Source organism: Schistocerca serialis, chromosome 1 (assembly GCF_023864345.2).
Source record: "Schistocerca serialis cubense isolate TAMUIC-IGC-003099 chromosome 1, iqSchSeri2.2, whole genome shotgun sequence".
Lineage (NCBI taxonomy): Eukaryota > Metazoa > Arthropoda > Insecta > Orthoptera > Acrididae > Schistocerca > Schistocerca serialis.
In genome coordinates, this window is record NC_064638.1 from 640074513 (window position 1) to 640097073 (window position 22561).

General features: G+C 43.1%; 1 protein-coding gene across 1 annotated transcript in view; it reads right to left on the reverse strand.

Moving 5' to 3' along the window:
* LOC126458001 (DNA repair protein RAD51 homolog 1) overlaps window positions 1-21730 on the reverse strand; it is a 79370-nt gene extending 57640 nt beyond the window's left edge. Inside the window, exon 1 of the mRNA XM_050094776.1 lies at window positions 21390-21730. Within this exon, the coding sequence (XP_049950733.1) occupies window positions 21390-21479 (90 nt within the window). The 5' untranslated portion in view covers window positions 21480-21730. The remainder of the gene's footprint in view (window positions 1-21389) is intronic.
* Between the last annotated feature and the right edge of the window lie 831 nt (window positions 21731-22561).

Consider the following 22561-nt stretch of genomic DNA (forward strand, 5'->3'; position numbering starts at 1 on the left):
TAGAACCCATGCCTGAAAATTTTCATTTTCTGCTGCATTTTCCCCTAAATCTCAGAAACCACTTCCAGTAGACTATTCGACTTTTCAGGGAGTAATAACATACATATCCTGTGTCTGCTGAACTAAAAGAACGTAATGTTATGTATAATTAAAAATATTTAGGATAATGTACAAAAAAAAGTACACAAAACTTTAACTGTGTAATTAAAAATTGTATTTCCAAAAGCAGTGGCTGAAATGCAATTACAGTACTTCAGTAGACTCAGAACATACAGTTTAATGTCCTGTACAAGTTTCATGTCAATGGCTACAGTGGTTCCTGAGATACAGGGAAGCCAAGTCACTAAATTTAATGTTATTGGGATAGGGTGTTCCAACGCCCCTTAAAAGAAGTGAAGGAAATCCGGCTGGTTTTTTTCACTACCTCGAAGAACACAATGACACTGTGCACGCAACTATTTATACACACAGCTAAAAATGTGGAGAGCACATCTCCACATGCAAATTGCATCGCGTGCGCCTCGGTCCATCAAGGGACTGGGACACGGCACGGTACAGACGAAGTGCGAGGAATGGAATATTCTGCAGCAGTAAGGATAACATTTGTAAGATATTCTAACTGGACATCACAAATGTGGAAATGTTGTTCATCGAAGGTTGCCAGGGAGGACTGAAGCCTCCAGTCGGCCTTAGAAAGCTGCCATTTGGGTGTGCACCTAGATGGGGTAGGAGTCAGAAAATGGATAGCACATGGGATATGGTCGCTCAAGAACATGTCAGAGAGAATGGACCACTTGAGATGATAGGCAAGCTGGGCCGTGCAGAAGGAGAGGTCCAAATGGGAGTAGGTGTGATTGGAGTCTGAAAGGAACGTGGGTGCTCCCGTGTTAAGACAGATGAGGTTAAGTTTATTGAGAAGGTCAGCCAAGAGGGCACCCCTCTGACAGGTTCTGGGAGACCCCCAAAGGGGATGGTGTGCATTAAAGTCACCGAGCAGCAGAAAGGGGTGAGGGAGTTGTCCAATAAGCTGGAGGAAGTCTGCCCTGGTGACGCCAAATGACAGAGAGATGTAAACGGTACAAAAAGAAAGATGAAGTGAGGAAGGAAAATGCGGTCTGCAACAGCTTGAAGCTGGCTAATCAGGAAGATAGGTTGACTATGAATGTTATACCGGATGAGCAGCATGGCTCCCCAACGAGATGGAATGCCATCCTCGGGAGGAAGGTCAAAGCGGACCGGGAAGAAATGCAAGAGAGCTCAAAGCGGTTGTGAGGATGCTATTTTGTTTCCCAGAGGCAGAGAACAAGCAGACGCTGCAATTCCAAGAGCAGCTGTAATTCCTTTTTGTTCGATTGAAGGCCGTGAACATTCCACTGGAGGAGATTCATGATGAGAAAAAGGGAGGAGGGAAAAAAATGAAAGGGTGTCACCTCGGCGGCTGTTGAGTGCCAGCCTGCGAAGACTCACTGCTAAAGGGCAGAGGCTGGAGGATTCTGCTCCATGAGACATTGTCATTCTCCTACAGTCAGTCTGCAGAGTCCAGGCCAGAAAAATGCTTGGTGGTGTGCACCAGCGACATGGAGGTCGGCTGGGCAAGAGTATCACGTGGCAACACCGTCGAAGAGGTTCTCTAAGTCAGCTAAGGAGAAGACAATTTGCCTTTGTTTGATTTCTTGGCAGCTATCTGACTGGCAGACGAAGAGTAAGATATTTGTTGCCTGGAAAGACGTAAGAAGTCTTTGTGGGAGTATTCATTCTGTCCTTTCTGGCCTGCCGGTTGCATAGCAAGTGACTTCACACCGTGAGGCGAAAGTTTGGTGGCTTGTTGCACAGCTGGAGGAGGAGATGAGGATGCTACTGTGGCACTGGGCAATTTTACAACAGCAGTGCTGAATTTGAGGTCGCGCGTCTGTGTAGCCATGTCCTTCGTAGAGCAAGATGTAACAAGAACAGTACTGTAGGAGTCGGATGGCAGAATGCAGGGTTTCCGCTTAGCCAACAACTTGGGAGTGACTGGGTAAGGCACTTTTCCCTTCACTCAGTCTCTTGGACCGCCCGCTGTTTAAGATGCACGGGACACTCTCGGGAGGAGGCAGCACAGTCGCATTGCAATTGATACAACACGGAAAAGGAGGCAGACAATCACCCTCGCATGCATCCATACCACAGGTTACACATTTGGCTGAGTGTCAATAGGACATTCGAGTGTGATTGTAACGATGACACTGGTACCAGCAAATTGGGTTCGGAATATACAGCCGGGCTGTGATAACTTCATAGCCTACTCTGATCTTTGACGGAAGCACCACTCTATCAACAGTGAGAAAAAGTGTGCATGTGGGCACTAAGGATACATCCAACTTTTTCATCAGCCGACGGACTGCATTAACACCCTGATCAGAGAGGTACTTTTGGATTTCTGCCTCAGTCAAGACCATCGTTCAGCTTAGTGTAAATGACACCATGGTCAGAATTCAGCATTCAATGGGCCTCAACACAAACAGGATAGCCGTGGAGGATTGAAGCTCCAAGCACTTGTTGTGCTTGAAAATCAGAAGTGTCTTTGCGTAAATGAGAGCACGATTTCACAAGGCTGGCAATTGCATCAACATCTTTCTGAGTTATAAACGGATTTGCTGTAGCAAACAACTGACCGTCTTCAGTATGTCAAACCAAGAGGAACTGTGGTGCCGAAGTCTGTCAGAACGCACAATGGACATGAATGGTTGTAGGTGATCAGACAGGATGCTTATGTACATCTCACCTGTCAGAGTTGTATCTAGACATATCAGGGGTCCCATATCACTCCAGCTGCACATGTCCCACACCATTACAGAGCCTCCTACAGCTTGAACATCCCCCAGCTGAAATGCAGGGTCCATGGATTCATGAGGTTGTCTCCATACCCGTTGTAATGGATCTGGGAGATGTTATTTTTTTTTACTGTATTTGTCGATACTGAATTGAAAATGTTTTCTTATATTTTTGTCAGAATTTATTATAATTTGTCTTATTATATGTTAATTTACTTCTGTTTTTGAGAGTAAAAGCATATTGATTACTATTAGAAAATGTATCGAAGAATAGCAAAGAAACTGATTGTGTAAAATATCTTTGACGTTGGAGTAGTCTTTGACTATAGTCAGTCCGAGTCGGAAGCTAACTCTTGGTGTGTGTTGACGGAAGAACAATGTGAAGGTCGCAGTCATAAACAATTTTGAATTATGTTACTATTATTTTTGTATTAACTAAAAAGAAGAAACTGCATTTGAAGAAACTGTATTTGAAACACCAAAATGAGAGAAACACGCTGAACCACGTCATATTCTGCAGCCGACAACGATGCATTGTGGAATCATACTTAGACAACTGAAGCCAAGACTTATATTTGCTTGCAAACGTCTAATGGAAAAGGTACTGTCACGAAATATGGCAAATTTAAGTTTATAAAAAATAGTGACCACATTTTTCAACTTGTGTAATAGCCGGGATGCCATATTTCACCGTACACATCCATCCACTCAATACAATTTGAAGCGACACTCGTCTGACCAGGCAACATGTCTCCAGTCATCAACAGTCCAATGTCAGTGTTGACTGGCCCAGGTGAGGTATAAAGATTTGTGTCATGCAGCCATCAAGGGTACACAAGCGGGCCTTCGGCTCTAAAAGTCCATATTGATGATGTTTCATTGATTGGTTCGCACGCTGACACTCGTTGACGGCCCAGCATTTAAATCTGCAGCAATTTGTGGAAGGGTTGCTCTTCTGTCACATTGAATGATTCCCTTCAGTCATTGTTGGTCCCATTCTTGCAGGATCTTTTTCCGGCCACAGCGATGTCGGAGATTTGATGTTGTACCGATTTGAGTTGGTACATTTGAAAACACGGTGGATGGAGGTCAGAGTAACGAAATGGAGGGTCCTGTTAATGGCTAGTAGCTCCTCTGTGAACACACTACATGATCCCAGTAAATGGGTTTCCATGCCAATAGGAGATGTAAAGTGTATACCACATTATCCATCATTTTAGAACCTTCAGTGTAGAAGATGGTAGCACCCTGGTACTCTTCAAGGATTGAACTTACAAGACTCTGGAATATCATAGGGGTGGCAGAAACCTTAGGACCCTGGAACAGGTCGGTCCTAATCTGTGGTTGAGGGGTGCAGGAGGAAATACACAGGGCAATTTCCAAGGAGTGGAAATGGAGATCCTGACAGAGGGAAGCAAGACACATTCTAACTGGCAATCCCACCTGTGAATGGATATCAGGAGGGAGACATCCCTTGTTTGTAAAGAGGATGGGATACACGGGATGGTCAGGAAATCGTCAAATGGTGATTGCATAAGAAACCAAGAGTTGGCTCCGTCATATTTTTAAAGGGGGAATCCCCATTTCTGTGAGGAGTCTGTTGACAGGACTAGTGCAAAAGGCACTAGCGATCAGATGCATTCCATAATGATGAACAGGATCAAGTAGTCTCAGAGTGGACGGAGCCACTGAGCCATAAACCTGACAACTGTTATCTAGTCTGGACAAAACCAGATTGTGATAAATGTAGACAAGAGTAGCATGGTCTGTACCGCAAGATGTTTGGGGCAGAAGGTGGAGAGCATGAAATTTCCACATGCAGGTAGTCTTCAAGTGGCGAACATGGGGCAGCCTTGTCAGCTTTTTACCAAAAAGAACGCCCAAGAAACAGGAATGTGCTATAACATCTAGGTGCTAGTTGCCTAAATAAAGTTCTGGATTGGGGAGTACAGTGGGTAGATGGCAAAAATGCTTAACATGGTGGGAGAAAACTGGAAGCCATGGGAAAGGGCCCACACGGAGGCCCAAAGGATTGCATCTTGGCACTGGCGTTCAGAAGATGCTACCAAGTGGGAGCTGCACCAGATGCAAAAATCACTTACGTACAACGCCAGGGTACCCAAGGGCCCAACAGAGGTTACAAGCCCATTGATGGCTATGTGACACCTAACACAGAACCCTGTGGGGCACCATTCTCTTGGATCGAGGAGTTGAGCGAAGCGCCAACTCTAATCCAGAGGTGCTGGTGGGATAAAAACTCACAGATAAAAATCGGAAAGCCGCCACGAATGCTCCAATCATGGAGGTTAACTAAAATGTGATGGCGCCAAGCTGTGTTATATGCCTTATATAGGTCAAAGAAGACTGTGACAAGGTGTTGGCAATTAGTAAAAACCTGTCGGATTGCTATTTCCCCTCTGAGTTAATGATCAGTTGTACATTGTCCTTCCTGGAAGCCAAACCGATACATGGACAAAAGGGCCCCAGGATTCGAGTACCCAACTTAATCTGAAGCTAACCATCCTCTCCAGCAGTTTACAAAGTACGCTGGTCAGGATAATTGGTCAGTAGCTGTCAAGAGACGATGCATTCTTCCCAGGCTGAAGGACAGGGAAAACTATAGTCTCCCCATGGCAAAAGGACAGCAACCATGAGCCAAATGTGGTTGAAGACCCTGAGAAGATTTTTCCTCTGGGTAATGTTCAAGTGCTGGATCTCTAGTTGTGGGTGGAATCCAGGCCTGGTGCCCTGTCATATGAAGAGATAAGAGCCTGCAAGAATTCCCATTCAGTGAAGGGTTCATTATAGGCTTTAGCTTGGTGGGGGCTGAAACAGAGGGGGGTTCTCCAACTCATCATTTCTGCTGGAGAAGGGTAGCAGGGTAGGAAGAGGAGGCTGGAGCTGCCGCAAAGTGTGTCGTGAGGTGTTCTACAAGGACCAATGGATCAGTACACAGAGCACCCACTAGGATAAGATCCTGGGCACTGATTGTTGCTGATGGCCCAGAAGGCTATGGAACTTGGGCCAAACCTGCGATGAAGAGGCATACATCCCCAGGGAGGAAACATAGTGATCCCAGCATTCCATTTTATTCTACTTCATAAGGTCGTGTGCCTTAGCATGGAGATGCTTAAAAGCAATAAAGCTGGTCTGCGAAGTGTGTTGTTTAAATCACGACAGCGCCTGTTGGTAGTCACGGATAACGTCTGCTACATCCTTCACTCACCATGATACCAGTTGACGACGAGGGGGATCTGTGGATAGGGGGATAGCTGTGCCAACGGCATGAAGAACAGTGTCAGAGACAACTGCATCAATGCAATCCGAGAGAGAGGTGTCAAAGTGCACAGCAGGTGTATATAAAGGCAAATTGGCCCTGTGGCATGCCCAAAATGGGGCCTGTCTGCCTGGAAGCAGTAGGGGAACAATAAAATTACTGGAAAATGGTCATTGTCAGAAAGTTCATCATAGAGTGATCAACGAAGTGAAACCACGAGAGCAGGGGAGGAGATCATGAAATTGATAGTATAAAAGGTGCCATGACTTGCATTGAAGTGGGTAGGAGGACTGCCATTAAGGAGACACAAACCAATGTCTGTAATAAAATGGCCAATCAGGATACACCGACCTGTTGAAGTGGCACTCCCCACAGGAGGTAGTGTGCATTAAAGTCCCTTAGGATGAGGAGATAAGGAACAGGAGTTGCTGTAGTAAGGCAGGCAATTCAACATCAGAAAGTGGCCTATGTGGAGGGCGGTAGACATTGCAAATGGTCCAGAATGAGATTTTCACTCTGCAGCGGAGTGTGCGCTGATATGAAACTTCCTGGCAGATTAAAACTGTGTGCCCGACCGAGACTCGAACTCGGGACCTTTGCCTTTCACGGGCAAGTGCTCTACCATCTGAGCTACCGAAGCACGACTCACGCCCGGTCCTCACAGCCTTACTTCTGCCAGTATCTCATCTCCTACCTTCCAAACTTTACAGAAGCTCTCCTGCAAACCTTGCAGGACTAGCACTCCTGAAAGAAAGGATATTGCGGAGAGATGGCTTAGCCACAGCCTGGGGGATGTTTCCAGAATGAGATTTTCACTCTGCAGCGGAGTGTGCGCTGATATGAAACTTCCTGGCAGATTAAAACTGTGTGCCCGACCGAGACTCGAACTCGGGACCTTTGCCTTTCGCGGGCAAGTGCTCTACCATCTGAGCTACCGAAGCACGACTCACGCCCGGTCCTCACAGCCTTACTTCTGCCAGTATCTCGTCTCCTACCTTCCAAACTTCACAGAAGCTCTCCTGCGAACCTTGCAGGACTAGCACTCGTCGTGCAGAGTGAAAATCTCATTCTGGAAACATCCCCCAGGCTGTGGCTAAGCCATGTCTCCGCAATATCCTTTCTTTCAGGAGTGCTAGTCCTGCAAGGTTCGCAGGAGAGCTTCTGTAAAGTTTGGAAGGTAGGAGACAAGATACTGGCAGAAGTAAGGCTGTGAGGACCGGGCGTGAGTCGTGCTTCGGTAGCTCAGATGGTAGAGCACTTGCCCGCGAAAGGCAAAGGTCCCGAGTTCGAGTCTCGGTCGGGCACACAGTTTTAATCTGCCAGGAAATTTCATTGCAAATGGTGATTGCTGGAGTCGTTCACACTTGTACTGCTATTGCTTCCAGGTTGGTACAAAGGAGGATCCAGTCACCAATGGCATTGGTCCAAACCAAAGTGCGGGCCACTCCAGATGCTTTCTTGGGGCTGGCACAGTTCCGACAGAACGCCCAATACCCACGAAATGTTGGAGAGTGGTCGTCACAGAAGTGTGTTTCTTGATGAGCAAGACATAACGCTGAATAACAGGAAACAAGTTGTTGTATTTCCAGAAGGTGACAATAATATTTGTTGCAGTTCCACAAGATCGTCATGTGGAGAGAGTCAAGGTTAGACATTAAGAAACCAAGCGGAGGTCGTGTCACTGTGTCAATGGTCATCGCTTAAGAGGATGGGGTGACATCCATAAAAACAGAGGCTGATTCAGAGTAAGGAGTGGGCAAATCCCTCCAATATGCCAAGAAGTTTCATCCTTGGACCTGCACTGTTTCTTTTCTTCTCCTTCTTCTTCTTCTCCTCCTCCCCTCCTACCTCAGAGGGAGGGACGAGGGGTGGGGGTGGGGGTGGGGGGGAAAGGAAGGGGGGCAGGGTGGGGGTAAGGAGGAGGGGGGAGTACGCAAAGGTAGATGAGAGACTCACAGTATAAGGTCTATCAAACTTCTTCGGGCCTCAAAGTAGCTGAGACACTGAAGGATCTTTATTTCCTGGATTCTTTTTTTCTTTGTGAACACTGGACACTCCAGGGAGTGGGGAGAATGTAGACCAGATCAGTTTACACCGACAGTCAGTGGATTGCAAGGGCTCCCCACATGAAGAGGGTGGCCACAGTCATCACAGATGGGAGTGGCATCGCATTGCAAGGACATGTGGCCGGACTTGAGCCAACAAAAGCAATGCCTGGGAAGTGGAACGAATCATTTGACTTCGCATCTGTATACCATCACCTTAACTTTCTCAGGCAGGGTATCCCTCTCAAATACCAGGATGAAAACACCAGTGTCTACATGATTGTCCTTAGGGCCTCTCTGGACACGCCGGACAAAATTAATGCCACATTATTCCACATCAGCCCCAAGTTCATCGTCAGACTGGAGGAAAAGTCCCTATGGAAAATTACACCTTGTGTCATACTGAGAGACTTGTGAGGAGTGACATTCACTGGGATGTCTCCTAAATGCTCACAGACACGGAGGGAGGCTGAGTGGCTGGCAGAAGTTGTCTTTACAAGGAAGGAGCCAGATCTCATCTTGGTTAAGGACTCAACTTCACAGAAATTGTCTTCAATGTGTTCCACAAAAACGGGGTTTCACCCCACGCTGGTGGGTTTGGCTCTCCTCCCAGGGGGTAGCCTAGGGGGATAAGACTGGGAAGGCTGAAACAGGAGCTGAGACAGAACTGTTCCTAGGAAGAGAGGCTGCCGCAGAAGAGCACCCTGAGAGTTTAACATGTTTAACGTGCCAAATGTCCACCCTGGTACCACCTACTCTGATCAGGGACTCACCTTTTCAACGCCACCCAGCCACAGCTACAGCCGCCTGACACAACGGTTGTTGCCAGAAGTTCCGATACCCCAAAAAAACAGGCAACCACCCCCAGGATTTCACAAGGCATTCTAGTGGAGGTACCAGCAGTGTGATCACAGTGATGTCAGGGGTCTCAGCCAGATGGTACACAACAGCCCCACCACACGGACTGACTACCGAGCTAGTGGCCTAACAAGGAGGCAAAAGGGCTATGGTGGGGAGGGAGGGGAAGGGGGAAATGGAGAGGGAGAGGGGGATGGGGAGGAGAGGAACCCATGCCAAAGAAGTTAGGGAAGGAGTTCTTCCTGATCTGGCTCATACTACAGATGTCAAATTTAGAGATGGAGATCAAACCCTTAAGGTTTATCAAAAAAGAAAAGCCCAAAAGAGGAGAAAAAGCGTGCAGACCAAAACCGCAAGGAGGATAGCTGGCCAACACAAGTAAGTACACCAAGAGAGGGAAAGAGGGGCAAAGGGAAAGGAATAAGGACAGGGAGAGAGAAGGATAAGCAGCCCAGAAAAGAAGAAAGGCTGCAATAGCTCAAGAATACGTGTGTGCCACACACGTACCCACAAAAAAGCTGTGGTCCCACTGAGGGGGGGGGGGGGGGGGGGCAAATCACTGTGGTGTGGAATGTGTCTTGACAGCATGATGTGGAACGTGTCTTGACAACATGATATCCATGGGAAGAAACATTGGACTTACTGACAACCAGTCTTCTCATGTAGTTCATCTTTCGCTCCCTTTTTTGCTCCCTCTCCCTTCCATATCATACCCTGGCTGCAAAATGCAGCTTCTGACACGCCAATGCACAATGAAAAGTCAATGCTAACCCACTCACACAATGTAGGTTACTGATCACTTGTACGTAAGTTCCCCAATCATACTTTAATCATCAATGGAGGCTCTAATCATCCAAAAATAAATTGGGAAAAATACAGTTTTATTAGTGGTGGGACAGCCTGTGAAACATTACTATATGCATTCTCTGACAACTACCAAGAACAGATGGTTCGGAACCCCACTTACGACAGAAATATATTGGATCTAATGGCAACAAATAGACCCGACTTCTTTGACTATTTCCACATCGAAAAAGGTTTCAGTGGCCGTAATGTGGTTGTGACAATAATGATTAATAAAGTACAAAGGACAACTAAAACAAGCAGAAAGATATATATGTTCAGCAAAATAGATAAAAAATCAGTAGTGACATATCTCAGCGAGGAACTTGGAACTTTCAGCACACAGCAGGAGCATGTAGAAGAACTATGGCAAAAGTTTAAAACTAGATGCTGAATGAAATGTATTTGGCTGTCAAGAGACCAAGCCTTCAGTGCCTACTGTACCAGAATATTGTCAAATAATCTTTCACAAAACCCGAAGAAATTCTGGTCATATGTAAAGGATGTTAGTGGCACCAAAGTTAGTGTCCCGACTCTAGCATATGAGACAGAAATTGAAATTGAGGGCAGCAGAGCAAAAGCTGAAATGCTTAATGCCATTTTCAAATGTTCCATTACAATTGAAAACATAGGATAACTGCCCCAATTTTACCCTCATACCACTGGAAAGACGAGCAAAATCACTATTAGTGTCAATAGTGTTGAGAAACAGCTGAAATCGTTAAAATTAAACAAAACTCCAGGGCGCCATAGAATTCCCATCAGATTCTATACTGAATTTGCGGCTGCATTAGCACCTCTTCTAACTATAATCTGTCGTACATCCCTCAAACAAAAAACTGTGCCTAGTAGTTGGAAGAAAGCACAGGTTACATCCATCTACAAGAAGGGACGTAGAAGTGATCCACAAAACTATCATCCAATATCTTTGACACAGATTTGTTGTAGACTCTTAGAACACATTCTGAGCCCAAACATTTATTGTCGTAGTTCAATTGCAAGGGGAATCAAATTACTTCTGTGACTGGATTGAGGACTTTTCGTTATCTTGGATGAAGAGTCATCATCAGATGTATACGTAACTTTGGGTGTGACCCAGAAAAGTGTGTTGGAATCCCTTGCTGTTCATCTTGCATATTAATCACCTTGCAGACAATATTAATAGTAACCTCAGGCTTTTTGCAGATGAGGCAGGTATCTACAGTGGAGTACTGTTCAGAAGACTTGTTAAGACATCAAAGTGGTGCAAAGACTGGCAACTTGCTTTAAATGATCAGAAATGTAAAATTGTGCACATCCCGTGACTGCAATATCAATGAGTTGCAGCTGAAATCAGCCAATGCATACAAATACCTGGGTGAAACACTTTGCAGAGATGTGAAATGGAATGATAACATAGACCCACTTGTGGGTAAAGCAGATGGTAGACTTTGGTTCACTGCTAGAATACTGGGGCAGTGGAATCAGTCTACAAAGGATATTCCTTACAAATCACTTGTGTGATCCATTCTAGAATATTGCTCAATTGTGTGGGATCTGTACAAAATAGGACTAGCTGGCACTATTGAAAATATACAGAGGAGGGCAGCATGAATGGTCACCGTTTTGTTTGAATCATGGGAAAGTGTCACAGAGATACTGAAAGATCTGAAGTGGCACACTCTTGAAGATAGATTTAACTGTGCCTAGAAAGTCTACTAACATAGTTTCAAGAACTGGCTTTAAATGATGGTTCTACGAATACACTAATCTCCTACATATTGCTCACATACGGGTCGTGAGGACGAGAGTAGAATAATTACAACATGCATAGACGCATTCAAACAATCATCCTCCCCGCACTCCGTACATGAATGGAATGGGAAGAAACCCTAATAACGTACTCTGCCACACACTTCACAGTGATTTGCAGAGTATAGATGGAGATGTCAGTGCATTACTAGGGTTTATGTTGTAACTGGAATGCATGTCTGAAAAATTTTTCCTGCCGGCACACTCAAAAATTTCTGTGCTGGTAGGTTCACCTATGAGCTGCAACTTCTGGAAATTAAATCTACCGACACAAAAGAAAAGCAGGGGATTTTACTTCCTCTCAATAATTCCACAAGAGACTTAAAACTCTTTTAAAAACACTCAGTTTAAAAGACTTTGACAATAGCTTCAGTATTCAGAGGAGTTAATTTTGTTTGGATCTCAACAGACATTTTGATGCAGTCTACCCTTCTTTATTTTGTAATGCTATGCCTTTCATGTCTACAAGCTTGATGCAATAAATATCTTCAGTAGTCAGTCATATTTCACCTTATACCATTCATCTAGAATATGAAATTAGCAAGTCCAGTTATCTTACGATATGTCTCATCAAATTGTTGTTTCTTCCACTACAGGATGTTTTCTTTCTTTGCTGTTCTACACACAACCTTTTCATTACAGAATTGTATTTCAATGCTAATTTACAATATTTGTTTGACAGTTGGAAGCAGTCAGGCATCAACCAACTATTTGTTTATTTTTTTCAACTGTGGACCCAGATTCAAAGAAAATCATTTTAAATAGGAATTTTTTCTATAGTGCAACTTTTCTCAGGCTGTCATATTTTACCCTTATATGTAGGCAAACAAGCTGAAAAAAAATTCATTTTTAGTCATGGATCAATTCTTGTGGTCTTTGGGCAACATACTGGTTTAATGCAGATCTCCACAGTAGTGTACTAAGCTTTCATAAAATATTTCATTCATTACTTTTACTATGACCTTTGAACAAGCTTGCTGTACAAAATCTTGTTGTTTATCAGTTCAGCTGTCTTTCATAACACTTATTTTTTATTCATCTATATTCTAGATGAGTTCTTCACTAAGTATCCAATTCCTCCCATTTAAAGGTTCTCCAGCACATTTCTTACCATGCTCCACAGAGGACATGTCCCCAGTAAAAGATCAATAACAGCCAGTTTTCTTCCATTCTGGAGCTTTCTTAGAATTTATGCAGATATATTAATATGAAAATTGAAGAGCCACAGTGATTGTTTCAATATGGTCCAATCTTTCTTGACTTTGCACTTTTATTACTGCCCTTGATTACCTCTATGTACTACAATCAGTCATCTAATACAACATCACAACCTGTGGTGACAAAAGTCATGGGATACCTCCTTATATCCTGTCGAACCTCCTTTTGTTCAGTATAGTGCAGCAACTTGACATAGTACGGACTCAATAAGTCGTCAGAAGTCCCTTGCAGAAATACTGAGCCATGCTGCCTTTACAGCCATACGTAATTATGAAAGTGTTTCAGTGCAGCATTTCGTACACGAATCAACCTCTTGAATATGTACCGTAGATGGTTGGATTCATATCGAGCAATTTGGGTGGCCAAATAATTCACTCGAACTGTCCAGAAGTTCTTCAAACCAACTGCGAAAAATTGTGAAACTGTGATGTGGGACATTGTCATTTGTAAAAATTCCATCATTATTTGGTAATACAAAGCCAACGAATAGCTGCAAATGGTCTCCAAGTAGCCGAATACAACTACTTCCAGCCAATGATCAGTTCAATCAGACCAGATGATCCAGTCAATTCCAAGCAAACACAGCCCACACCATTATGGTGTCACCACCAGCTTGCACAGTGCCTTGTTGACATTTGGGTCCATGGCTTTGTGAGGTCTGTGCCACACTTGAACCCTACCATCAGCTCTTACCAACTGAAATCTGGAATCAGCTGACCAGGATAGGGTTTTCCAGTCATCTAGGGTCCAACTGATATGGTCACAAGCCCAGGAGAGGCGCTGAAGGCAAGTTTATGGTGTCGGTAAAGGCACTCGTGTTTGTCGTCTGCTGCCATAGCCCACTAATGCCAAATTTCGCTGTGCTCTCATAAAAGATACATTCATCCTACATTGATTTCTGCAGTTTCACGCAATGCTGCTTGTCTGTTAACACTGATAACTCTATGCAAACGTCACTTCTCTGGATAATTAACTGAAGGCCATCGGCCCCTACATTGTACACCTGGATGTAGAATGGTCTCTCCTGGGCCAGGAACTGAAATTCTTCCAAATGGAATTGGCATCCATTTAAGTTTCACTGCAATACAGAAGTCCCTGTGGGAGCCACTGATTAGCAAATGTAGTGCTTGTCCTTCTCTCTTTGCAGTGGTGATTTACCCGAGAGATAAGAGGGAACACTAGATGGTGTCCTGCTCTGGTTCCAATATATATTAGTATCCTGGACCATTAAATCACATAGGGAAAGGTAACTTTCAAATTACATTTTTTACTTAAGTGACTCCTTCATCAGTATTTTTTCTGATGCTTTACAGTGTCTTGATGCATATCGCCACTGCAGATTTACTAAAGTTAAGAATGTAGTACAGCTGCACTACAAAAAGAGGTACTCTCCAAATTGTTTTGGTTTCCAGAGGTCAGTGGCTTGGTTGACATAGCAGTTTCTCCAAGTACTGTTCTATTAAACTGTCTCTTAGTGGATTTTGCAGAGCTAGAGGAATTCTCATGCCTTTTCGGATGTGGAAGAATGTAACCTTCTTGAAAGACCCTTCTCCACATTTAAAGATAATACATGCATTCTGACACTCTAGCCGTGCCCTATTATACTAAATAGTTTTCTACTGAGAAAACATTGACCTTAAGGGCTACCTTCCAAAGTTCTACTGACTAGTTGTTTTTACTACAATGGGTCACTAAAACTCTAGAAAGATAATTAAGTGGCATTCTGTTCTCTTGAGCAAGTAGAGTTATAAAAGTCAACCCAGGCAGTGTCTGATCGATCTTGGTAAGCCTAATACAAATGAAGTGTGGCAGGTTCCCAGAGTTGCCAGCTAATTATTATTTAGTCTCAACAGCACTCTTTACGAGCATGTAGCAAACCTCAAGATTTGCACCATTCTCACGACACAGGCAGCAAAGCCAAAATACCCATTCCGTATGAAAATCAGCACTGCACTATTCCATCACATAGAGCTCCTTGCTCAGAATTTCTACATCTACATACATACTTCACAAGCCATTGTACGGTATGTGGCGGAGGATACCCTGTACCACAATTAGTCATGTCCTTTCCTGTTCCACTCGCAAAAAGAGCGAGGGAAAAATGACTATCTATATGCTTCCATATGAGCCCTAATTCTCGTATCTTATCTTCGTCGTCCTTATGCACAATATATGTTGGCAGCAGTAGAATTGTTCAACAGTCAGCTTCAAATGCAGGTTCTCTAAATTTTCTCAATACTGTTTCATGAAAAGAATATCATCTTCCCTCCAGGGATTCCCATTGGAGTTCCCGAAGCACCTTCGTAACATTGTGTGTTGTTTGAATCTACTGGTAACAGACCCAGCAGTATGCCTCTGAATTGCTTCGATGTCTTCCCTCAGTCCGACCCAGTATGGATCCCAAACACTCAAGCAGTACTCAAGAATAGGTCGCACCAGCATTCTGTATGCCTTCTCCTTTACAGGTGAACCACTCTTTCCTAAAATTCTCCCAATAAACCAAATTGACCATTCGCCTTCCCTATCACAAACGTCATATGCTCATTCCATTTCGTATCGCTTTACAACATTATGCTCACATATTTAAATGACATGACTGTGTCAAGCAAGACACTAATAATGCAGTATCCAAGCATCATGTTGTTGTTCCCCCCCCCCCCCCCCCCTACTCACCCGCATCAACTTACATTTTTCTCCCGCTGCCACTCACCACACCAACTAGAAATTTTGTTTTGGTCATCTTGTATCAACCTACAGTCACTTTCCTTCAGCACCTCCCTGTACACCACATCATCAGTGAAGAACTGCAGATTGCTGCCCACACGGTATGCCAGATCATTCACGTATACAGAAAATACGAGAGCGGTTTGAAAAGTTCTTCTGGGAATCACCACAAGAGGTCTGCACTAGCACAACAAGTTGTTCACGTGATATTCACTGGGCTGTTGCCTGTAAACACGTGCCACATCAGTGCTCTTGGAAGAGAGCTGTGGCGGTAACATGGCTCTGTTGTTGTTCCTACATAGTGATTTGCGAAGATGGAAAAAATGAAGATTCGAGCAGTGATTAAGTACTTCATAAAGAATAGTATGAAGCAAAGGACATTTATGCCAATTTCCAGAATACACTGGGGTCTCTGCTTCTTCATATTCAACTGTTGCCAAGTGGACAAATGAATTTAAATTTAGTCGGGAGAGCTTAGATGATGATCTGTCATTGCAGAAATGCACAAAATGGTCATGGACGATCATCGATTGAAAGTGCGTGAAACTGCTCACACTAGTCAGATGTCATCTGCAAGGGTATATCACATTTTAACTGAAGAATACGAAATGAAAATATTTTCTGCAATATGGGTGCTGCGACTCTTGACGCTGATCAAAAACACACGAGAACAGAACAATGTTTGGCCCATTTTAGGGGAAATGAACAAGATTTTTTTGCGTCGGTTTGTGACCATAGATGAAATTTGGGTGCACTACTATACCAAGAGACAAAACAATAGTCAAAGCAGTAGAAACATGCTGATTCTCCGCCACCAAGACAATTCCTTCAGCGGGAAAGGTCATGGCATCAGTGTTCTGGGATGCAAAGGGGATTTTTTTTGTATCTCACCACTGGGCAAACAATTACTGGAGAACACTATGCTAATCTTCTGGAAAAATTACAACAAAAGATACATGAAAAGGCCAGGTTTAGCAAGAAAGAAAGTAATCTTCCATCAAGACAATGCTCACCCGCATACGTGTGCTGCCGCCATGGCAAAATTACATGAACTAAGGTATGAATCATTGCCACACCAGCCTTATTCACCTGATATAGCTCCGCCAGACTTCCACCTCTTCCCAAAACTGAAAATTTTTCTTGGTGGACAAAGATCCACTTCAAACGAAGAATTGATAGACATAGTTGACAACTATTTTGCAGGCCTTGAGGAAACTTATTTTCGAGATGGGATCAAGGCACTGGAACATCGTAGGACCAAGTGCATTAGTCTACAAGGAGACTATACTGAAAAATAAAAAATAGATTCAGTGATGTAAGTGCTTTTTTTCTATTCCATTCTGAGAACTTTTGAGACAACCCCTATCACACTGCCCTGGAGCACTCCTGATGCTACCCCCTGTTTTCAATGAACACTTGCCATCGTGGACAAACTACTGTGTTCTATTATTTAAGATGACTTGAAGCCAGTAATATACCTGGGAGCCTATTCTGCATGCAAGTGCCTTCATTAACAGTCTGCAGTGGGGTACCATGTCGAATCTAGAAATATGGAACCTGACTGTTGCCCTTCATCCATAGTTTACAGTATATCATATGAGAAAACAGCAAGCTGGGGTTCGCATGAAGATGCTTTCTAAAGAATGGACATGAGCTTTACGGTCTCTAGGAAATTTATTATTTTCTAACTCCAGAATGTGCTCAAAAATTCTGCAGCAAACCAATTTTAAGGATATTGGTCTGTAGTTCTGTGGGCCCGTACTTTTACCCTTCTTATTTACAAGAGTCACCTGTGCTTTTTTCCAGTCGTTTGGCACTTTGTGCTGGTCCTGAGATTTACAATAAATGTAAACTCAGTAAGGGACCAACGACGTAGAGTAGTCTTTGTAAAACTGAACTGGGATTCCATCCGGACATAGTAACTTATTTGTTTTCAACTCTTTAAGCTGTTTCTCTACACCAGGGATTATTATTATTATTATTATTATGTCATCCATATGGGATTCTGTGTGATGATCGAACGACAGCATGTTTGTACAACTATCCTGTGTGAACGATTTCTTAAACGTGGAATTCCTTTTGGTGTCTTCTACTGCCAAACCAGACTAGTCAATGAGTGAGTGGATGGAAGGCTTGGACCCAATTAGTGATTTTATGCAGGATCACAATTTTTTTGGCGTTCTCTGCAAGATCTTTAGCCAAGGTACCAAAGTGGTAGCTGTCATCCATTTTCCGAATTTCATTATTAAACCACACTGGGTCTTTTCCGTCCTTAATCCACTTTCTAGGCGCATACTTGTACAGAGCACAATTTACGACTTGTTTAAATTTTGCCCATAATCCCCCTACGTGGACCATTCTGGAACTAAATGATTGCAGTTCATTGTCTTCATAAGATGCTAACACCTGCTTATCTGCTCTTTCCTGCAGAAAAACTCTCCTAGCCCTCTTGACTGATTTATTAACTTTTATACCCACCGTCGCTATGATGACATCATGATCACTAATCCCCTTCTCCATACTGACACCATCGAAAAGGTTTGGTCTGTTTCTAGCTACAAGGTCCAAGATAATTCCACTGCTTGTCAGTTGCCGAACTAGCTGCTCAAGGCAGTCTTCAGAAAACGTGTTCAAAAATACTTCATAAGACTGTCTGTCTGTATTCCCTCCAATGAATCCACACATGGCCCAGCCTATACTCAGTAGGTTGAAGTCACCATCAACTAGTATTGCACGATCTGGGTATTTATGCACAAAAACTTTACTTGAATGACTAGAACTGTCACAGCAGAGTCAGGTGGTCAGTAAAAACATCGAATAATTAACATGGTTTCACCTGGACCTGTTATGCATGACCAGATAACTTCACTATCACATTCAATTTTAACTTCAGTAGGGACTATATTTTTGTTGACTGCAATGAATACCCCCCTTCTATGGTGTATAATCGGTCTTTCCAATACCCATTCCAAGATTCGCTAAATATCTCAGAACTTTTTACTTTGGGCTTTAACCAGTTCTCAGTCCCAAGAATAATATGAGGTTGAGAACTTCCCTGGAGGGCAGTAAATTCGGGAACTTTGTTACAAATAATTCGACAATTTACTGATAAAATTTTTACAGTTGAAGTGTGTGTACTCTGAATGCGGTCTGATTTCCCTATATGCTTGTGGACTGGTGAGTGTTCATGAGGGTACCTCAAACTACTGCCTAGCCTAACATAAAAAACATGTACACTCCACAAGTATTCTGCTATCTTTGTGTAGAGCACCCCTGACCTATCAAGGGGAGTCCTACAAGTCCTCACTGGATAATGCAGGTCCAGAAATCTGCAGCCTAGACCATCACAGAGACGACAAATACTTCGATTGAGACACTCTGCTCGGCTCCAAACCAAAGGATCCTGTACAACTCTGACCACAATGCTGCAACTTGCAAGTTCTGCTCGCACCCTACGTGCGACACTAGCAGTCTTCCCCACCTCTGCCAGTCACCTGTAAGAACTGAGGATGGCCTCAGAACCCATGCAACAGGAGTCGTTGGTGCCGACGTGAGCCACAGCTTGCACATAACTGCATCCTGTACGCTCAATAGCCGCAGGCAAGGCCGCCTCCACATCTCAAATGAGCACCCCCCCCCCCCCCCAGCAGACATACTGAGTGCACATTGAATTTCTTTCCAACCCAGAATGTTCTCTTTCTATTTTCTATTGCGCTCCACAACATGCCTAACAATGGAGCTCTCAATAACTAATAAACCCTGCCCATATGTTAATACTTGGATCCTGCTGTCTACTAACAGGGTGAATAGGCGAGGCCATACGGCTAGCTTCCACATTGGTCCTTCGTCTCGAGTGATGCAGACACGTTACCACCCGCCACTCATCCTGCGGGTCCACCACTTCGGTGCTCAGCAGTAGAGACCATGGGCAAAACAAATGAAACCTAAGGTATTCTATGTGGCGCTCCAGAATCCCTGCCACTCCTATACCCCAAGGAGGTAGCCTGAAGGCGACTGATTGCAGCCAACACCACAGTCAATTGTTCGCGAATTGGAGCCAGCTCCCCTTGTGTCTGCACACAGCAGGCATACACCCTAGCCATCCTAGCAAGACTAATTGAAGAGTAAACAGTAAAAGCTGGCAGAAACCTATATAAACAGCTTGTTAACCTCCTGACATATAACCAAGGGATGCTGATGCCTCAATGAACTATGTAGATTGCTGTCCAGAAGGAATCACAACTGAGTTACAGACTACCTCAATTTACACTTAATAAAAAAAAAACTTCCAAGCTAAGCTGAATTCCCAAATGAACTCCCTATATGTCACAACACAGAGTGTATGTGAAGTTTGTGTCAACAAGTAGTCTGAAACATATGTAGTGTTTAACCTGCATACTAAAGATTCAATGAAGAGAGTGTAAGAGTTTTTTTGGATGGAATAACTGTGAAAGGGAAACAGGCCAATAACAACATTTGAACGTAATAGTCCTTCAGACCAGAAGCACAAATAATTTTGGTAAGCTTACAGGTTCCAAACAAACCATAAAAATCCAGAGGTAATTACTTCTATACATAACAACCAACTGACACAGCAAGTATATTCTTCAAAAAATTTAGGTGTTCACAAATGACAGGAAAATGAATTAAAAACAACACTTTTTACAGATGGGAGGTGGAGGGGGGGGGGGGGGGGGGGAGTGGAGTTAGTAGCAACATTTGCTCAAACATTTATATCTCAGTTTTGTGCAGTCACTGTCTCACCATATTGTGGTCATTTCCATTCATTATATGTTGGGGTATAACTTTCTGTGGCAGCAGGCCAATTCTGGTATTTCAGTGTTCCTGTTATGCACTCTGGCAATCACACAAGCCTGTGTTCAACTGCAATGCCTTATGGACACTCTTTATGTCCTCCTCTTGGCCAAGCATATTTCATTTGACATCTACCTATCTACTGTTCCATACGTTGCTTCACATTCGTTGCACAGTAGAAGCTGTTTCTTAAGAATGTTCATAACGCTACTTGTGAACAATTCAGGGTCTCTGTCGTTATTTCACTTTTTGCCCCCATCTGCAGCTATTCATGCTGAGCTACAGATGTCAAGGGGCATGTAACTGCCTGTGACAAGTGCAGCAATACTTTGGGTTTTACCTTTAAGTATATGCTAATTATGCCCCTTCTTAAACACACACAATTTCCACTTAACATCAGCTTTTAATTATTGGTGTACTCAGCACATTCATAGAATAATAAAAACGCTAGTGTAATAATTACATACATACTAGTGCAAACAGTAGTGATGCCTTGGAGCAATCTGAAGGTATAACTCAGAAAGAGAGTAGTAAGTGAAGTAAGCGTTTTCTTAGGAGGCAGACTGCAGGCATATGTCAAAATGCTACAACTAAATTTAATTATCTCACAAAATTTGGTATTAGCCCAACTCTCATTACATGACATGTAGATCAAGCAGAAACAACATGCTGCTTTTGGGTATCCGTGCAGTAAGGACCTATTAAAAACACACAATATAAATAGTAATATTTGTAAAACCATCCTTGCATAATGCCTCATCAGTATAAACATATGCTACTTTTTACTATCAACATTAAAATGAATTACAACATAAACCATTTAGGTAAGTGAATCGCACACTGTACTTTTGAAATCATACGTTCCACGCAGTGTAATTATGGTCCCGCAGCATTTGAAAGATCACAACTACAGCTGTGTCTATCTTACGAAATCTTACCGGGGAATTTCACAGTACAGAACACAACACCAAATACATAGTAACAATCTTGATAGACAAGAATTACCTCGAGCTTATTGATAAGTAATGGACCGCAGTCATCGAGATTGTCCTCTTGCTGGACTAAGCTTGACGCACTAGCTGATGACATAGCCATTGATCACTCAAATAATGTAAAACAAGCATCAACTAAAAAGATTCCTAGTGAAAACGAAAACCTAAACAGCTGATACATTCGGCTTCTCATGCCTCAATATTCTCACCATCATTAAACTTACGTCAATACAAAATTGCTGTCAACATAAACAAGATCACACAGAATTCATATCTCGAGTATTTTTCACGCACAATTCCCATCCACTTAAAGTCAAAATATGTTTTCCGCCAAGAAGTTCATACACGCTTGCCAACTATTGAACAAGTACTAACTGGTATATCAACGATTTGTCTTAATTATTATATTCGTATACAAATATATTTTAATCAATATGTAGAATGGTATACACCAAATAACACGAGATATTTGTCCCGTATTATTGAAGGGTTATTGGAAACAATCCGGTAACCTCGCTATCAATACGATGCGTGAGTATGGTACTATATTCTGTGATAAGTCTCGTAAGTTCGTCATTTCAACAATGTGGTCGTCACATATTTGGTATGAATTTCATGTTTATTCATTTGGCGGCTCATGATACCCACTCCTTTACGCGAGTGTGAATTTTAGCATTGTAGAATTTGCTAAAGGGACTTATCAGTGAGAATTACGTAGACGATATGCAGTTTTTTAAGGTCGTACTCAGAGCTTCCAGTGCGACAGAAATAAAATATCACGTGCTTTAGTTGTATATGCGAATGAGGTATTCGAAAACCTTCCCGTAACCAACTGCATTAAAAACTCACTGTCATAAAAATTTTCAGAACTTTTGGGTCAGTTTGTAGAATACTGCATCTTGATATTTGTGCCAAAAACGAAAGGATCAAAACTGATAGTAATAATAATTATTTTTTAAATATTCTTGAAGTTTTCTTTTAAGGCCGGTCCACACTAGCAGTCAATGGAACGTCCGTCACATTACGTCACGTCATCGTCAGAGTGTTTTTGCAATGGACGTTACGTCACGTCAATTCGCTAAGGCCGGTATTACACTATCAAATTTCTTTGTCCAATATCTTTGTCAAAGATATTTGATAGTGTAATAGGGATCTTTGACAAATGTCGTCCAATATTTGATCAAA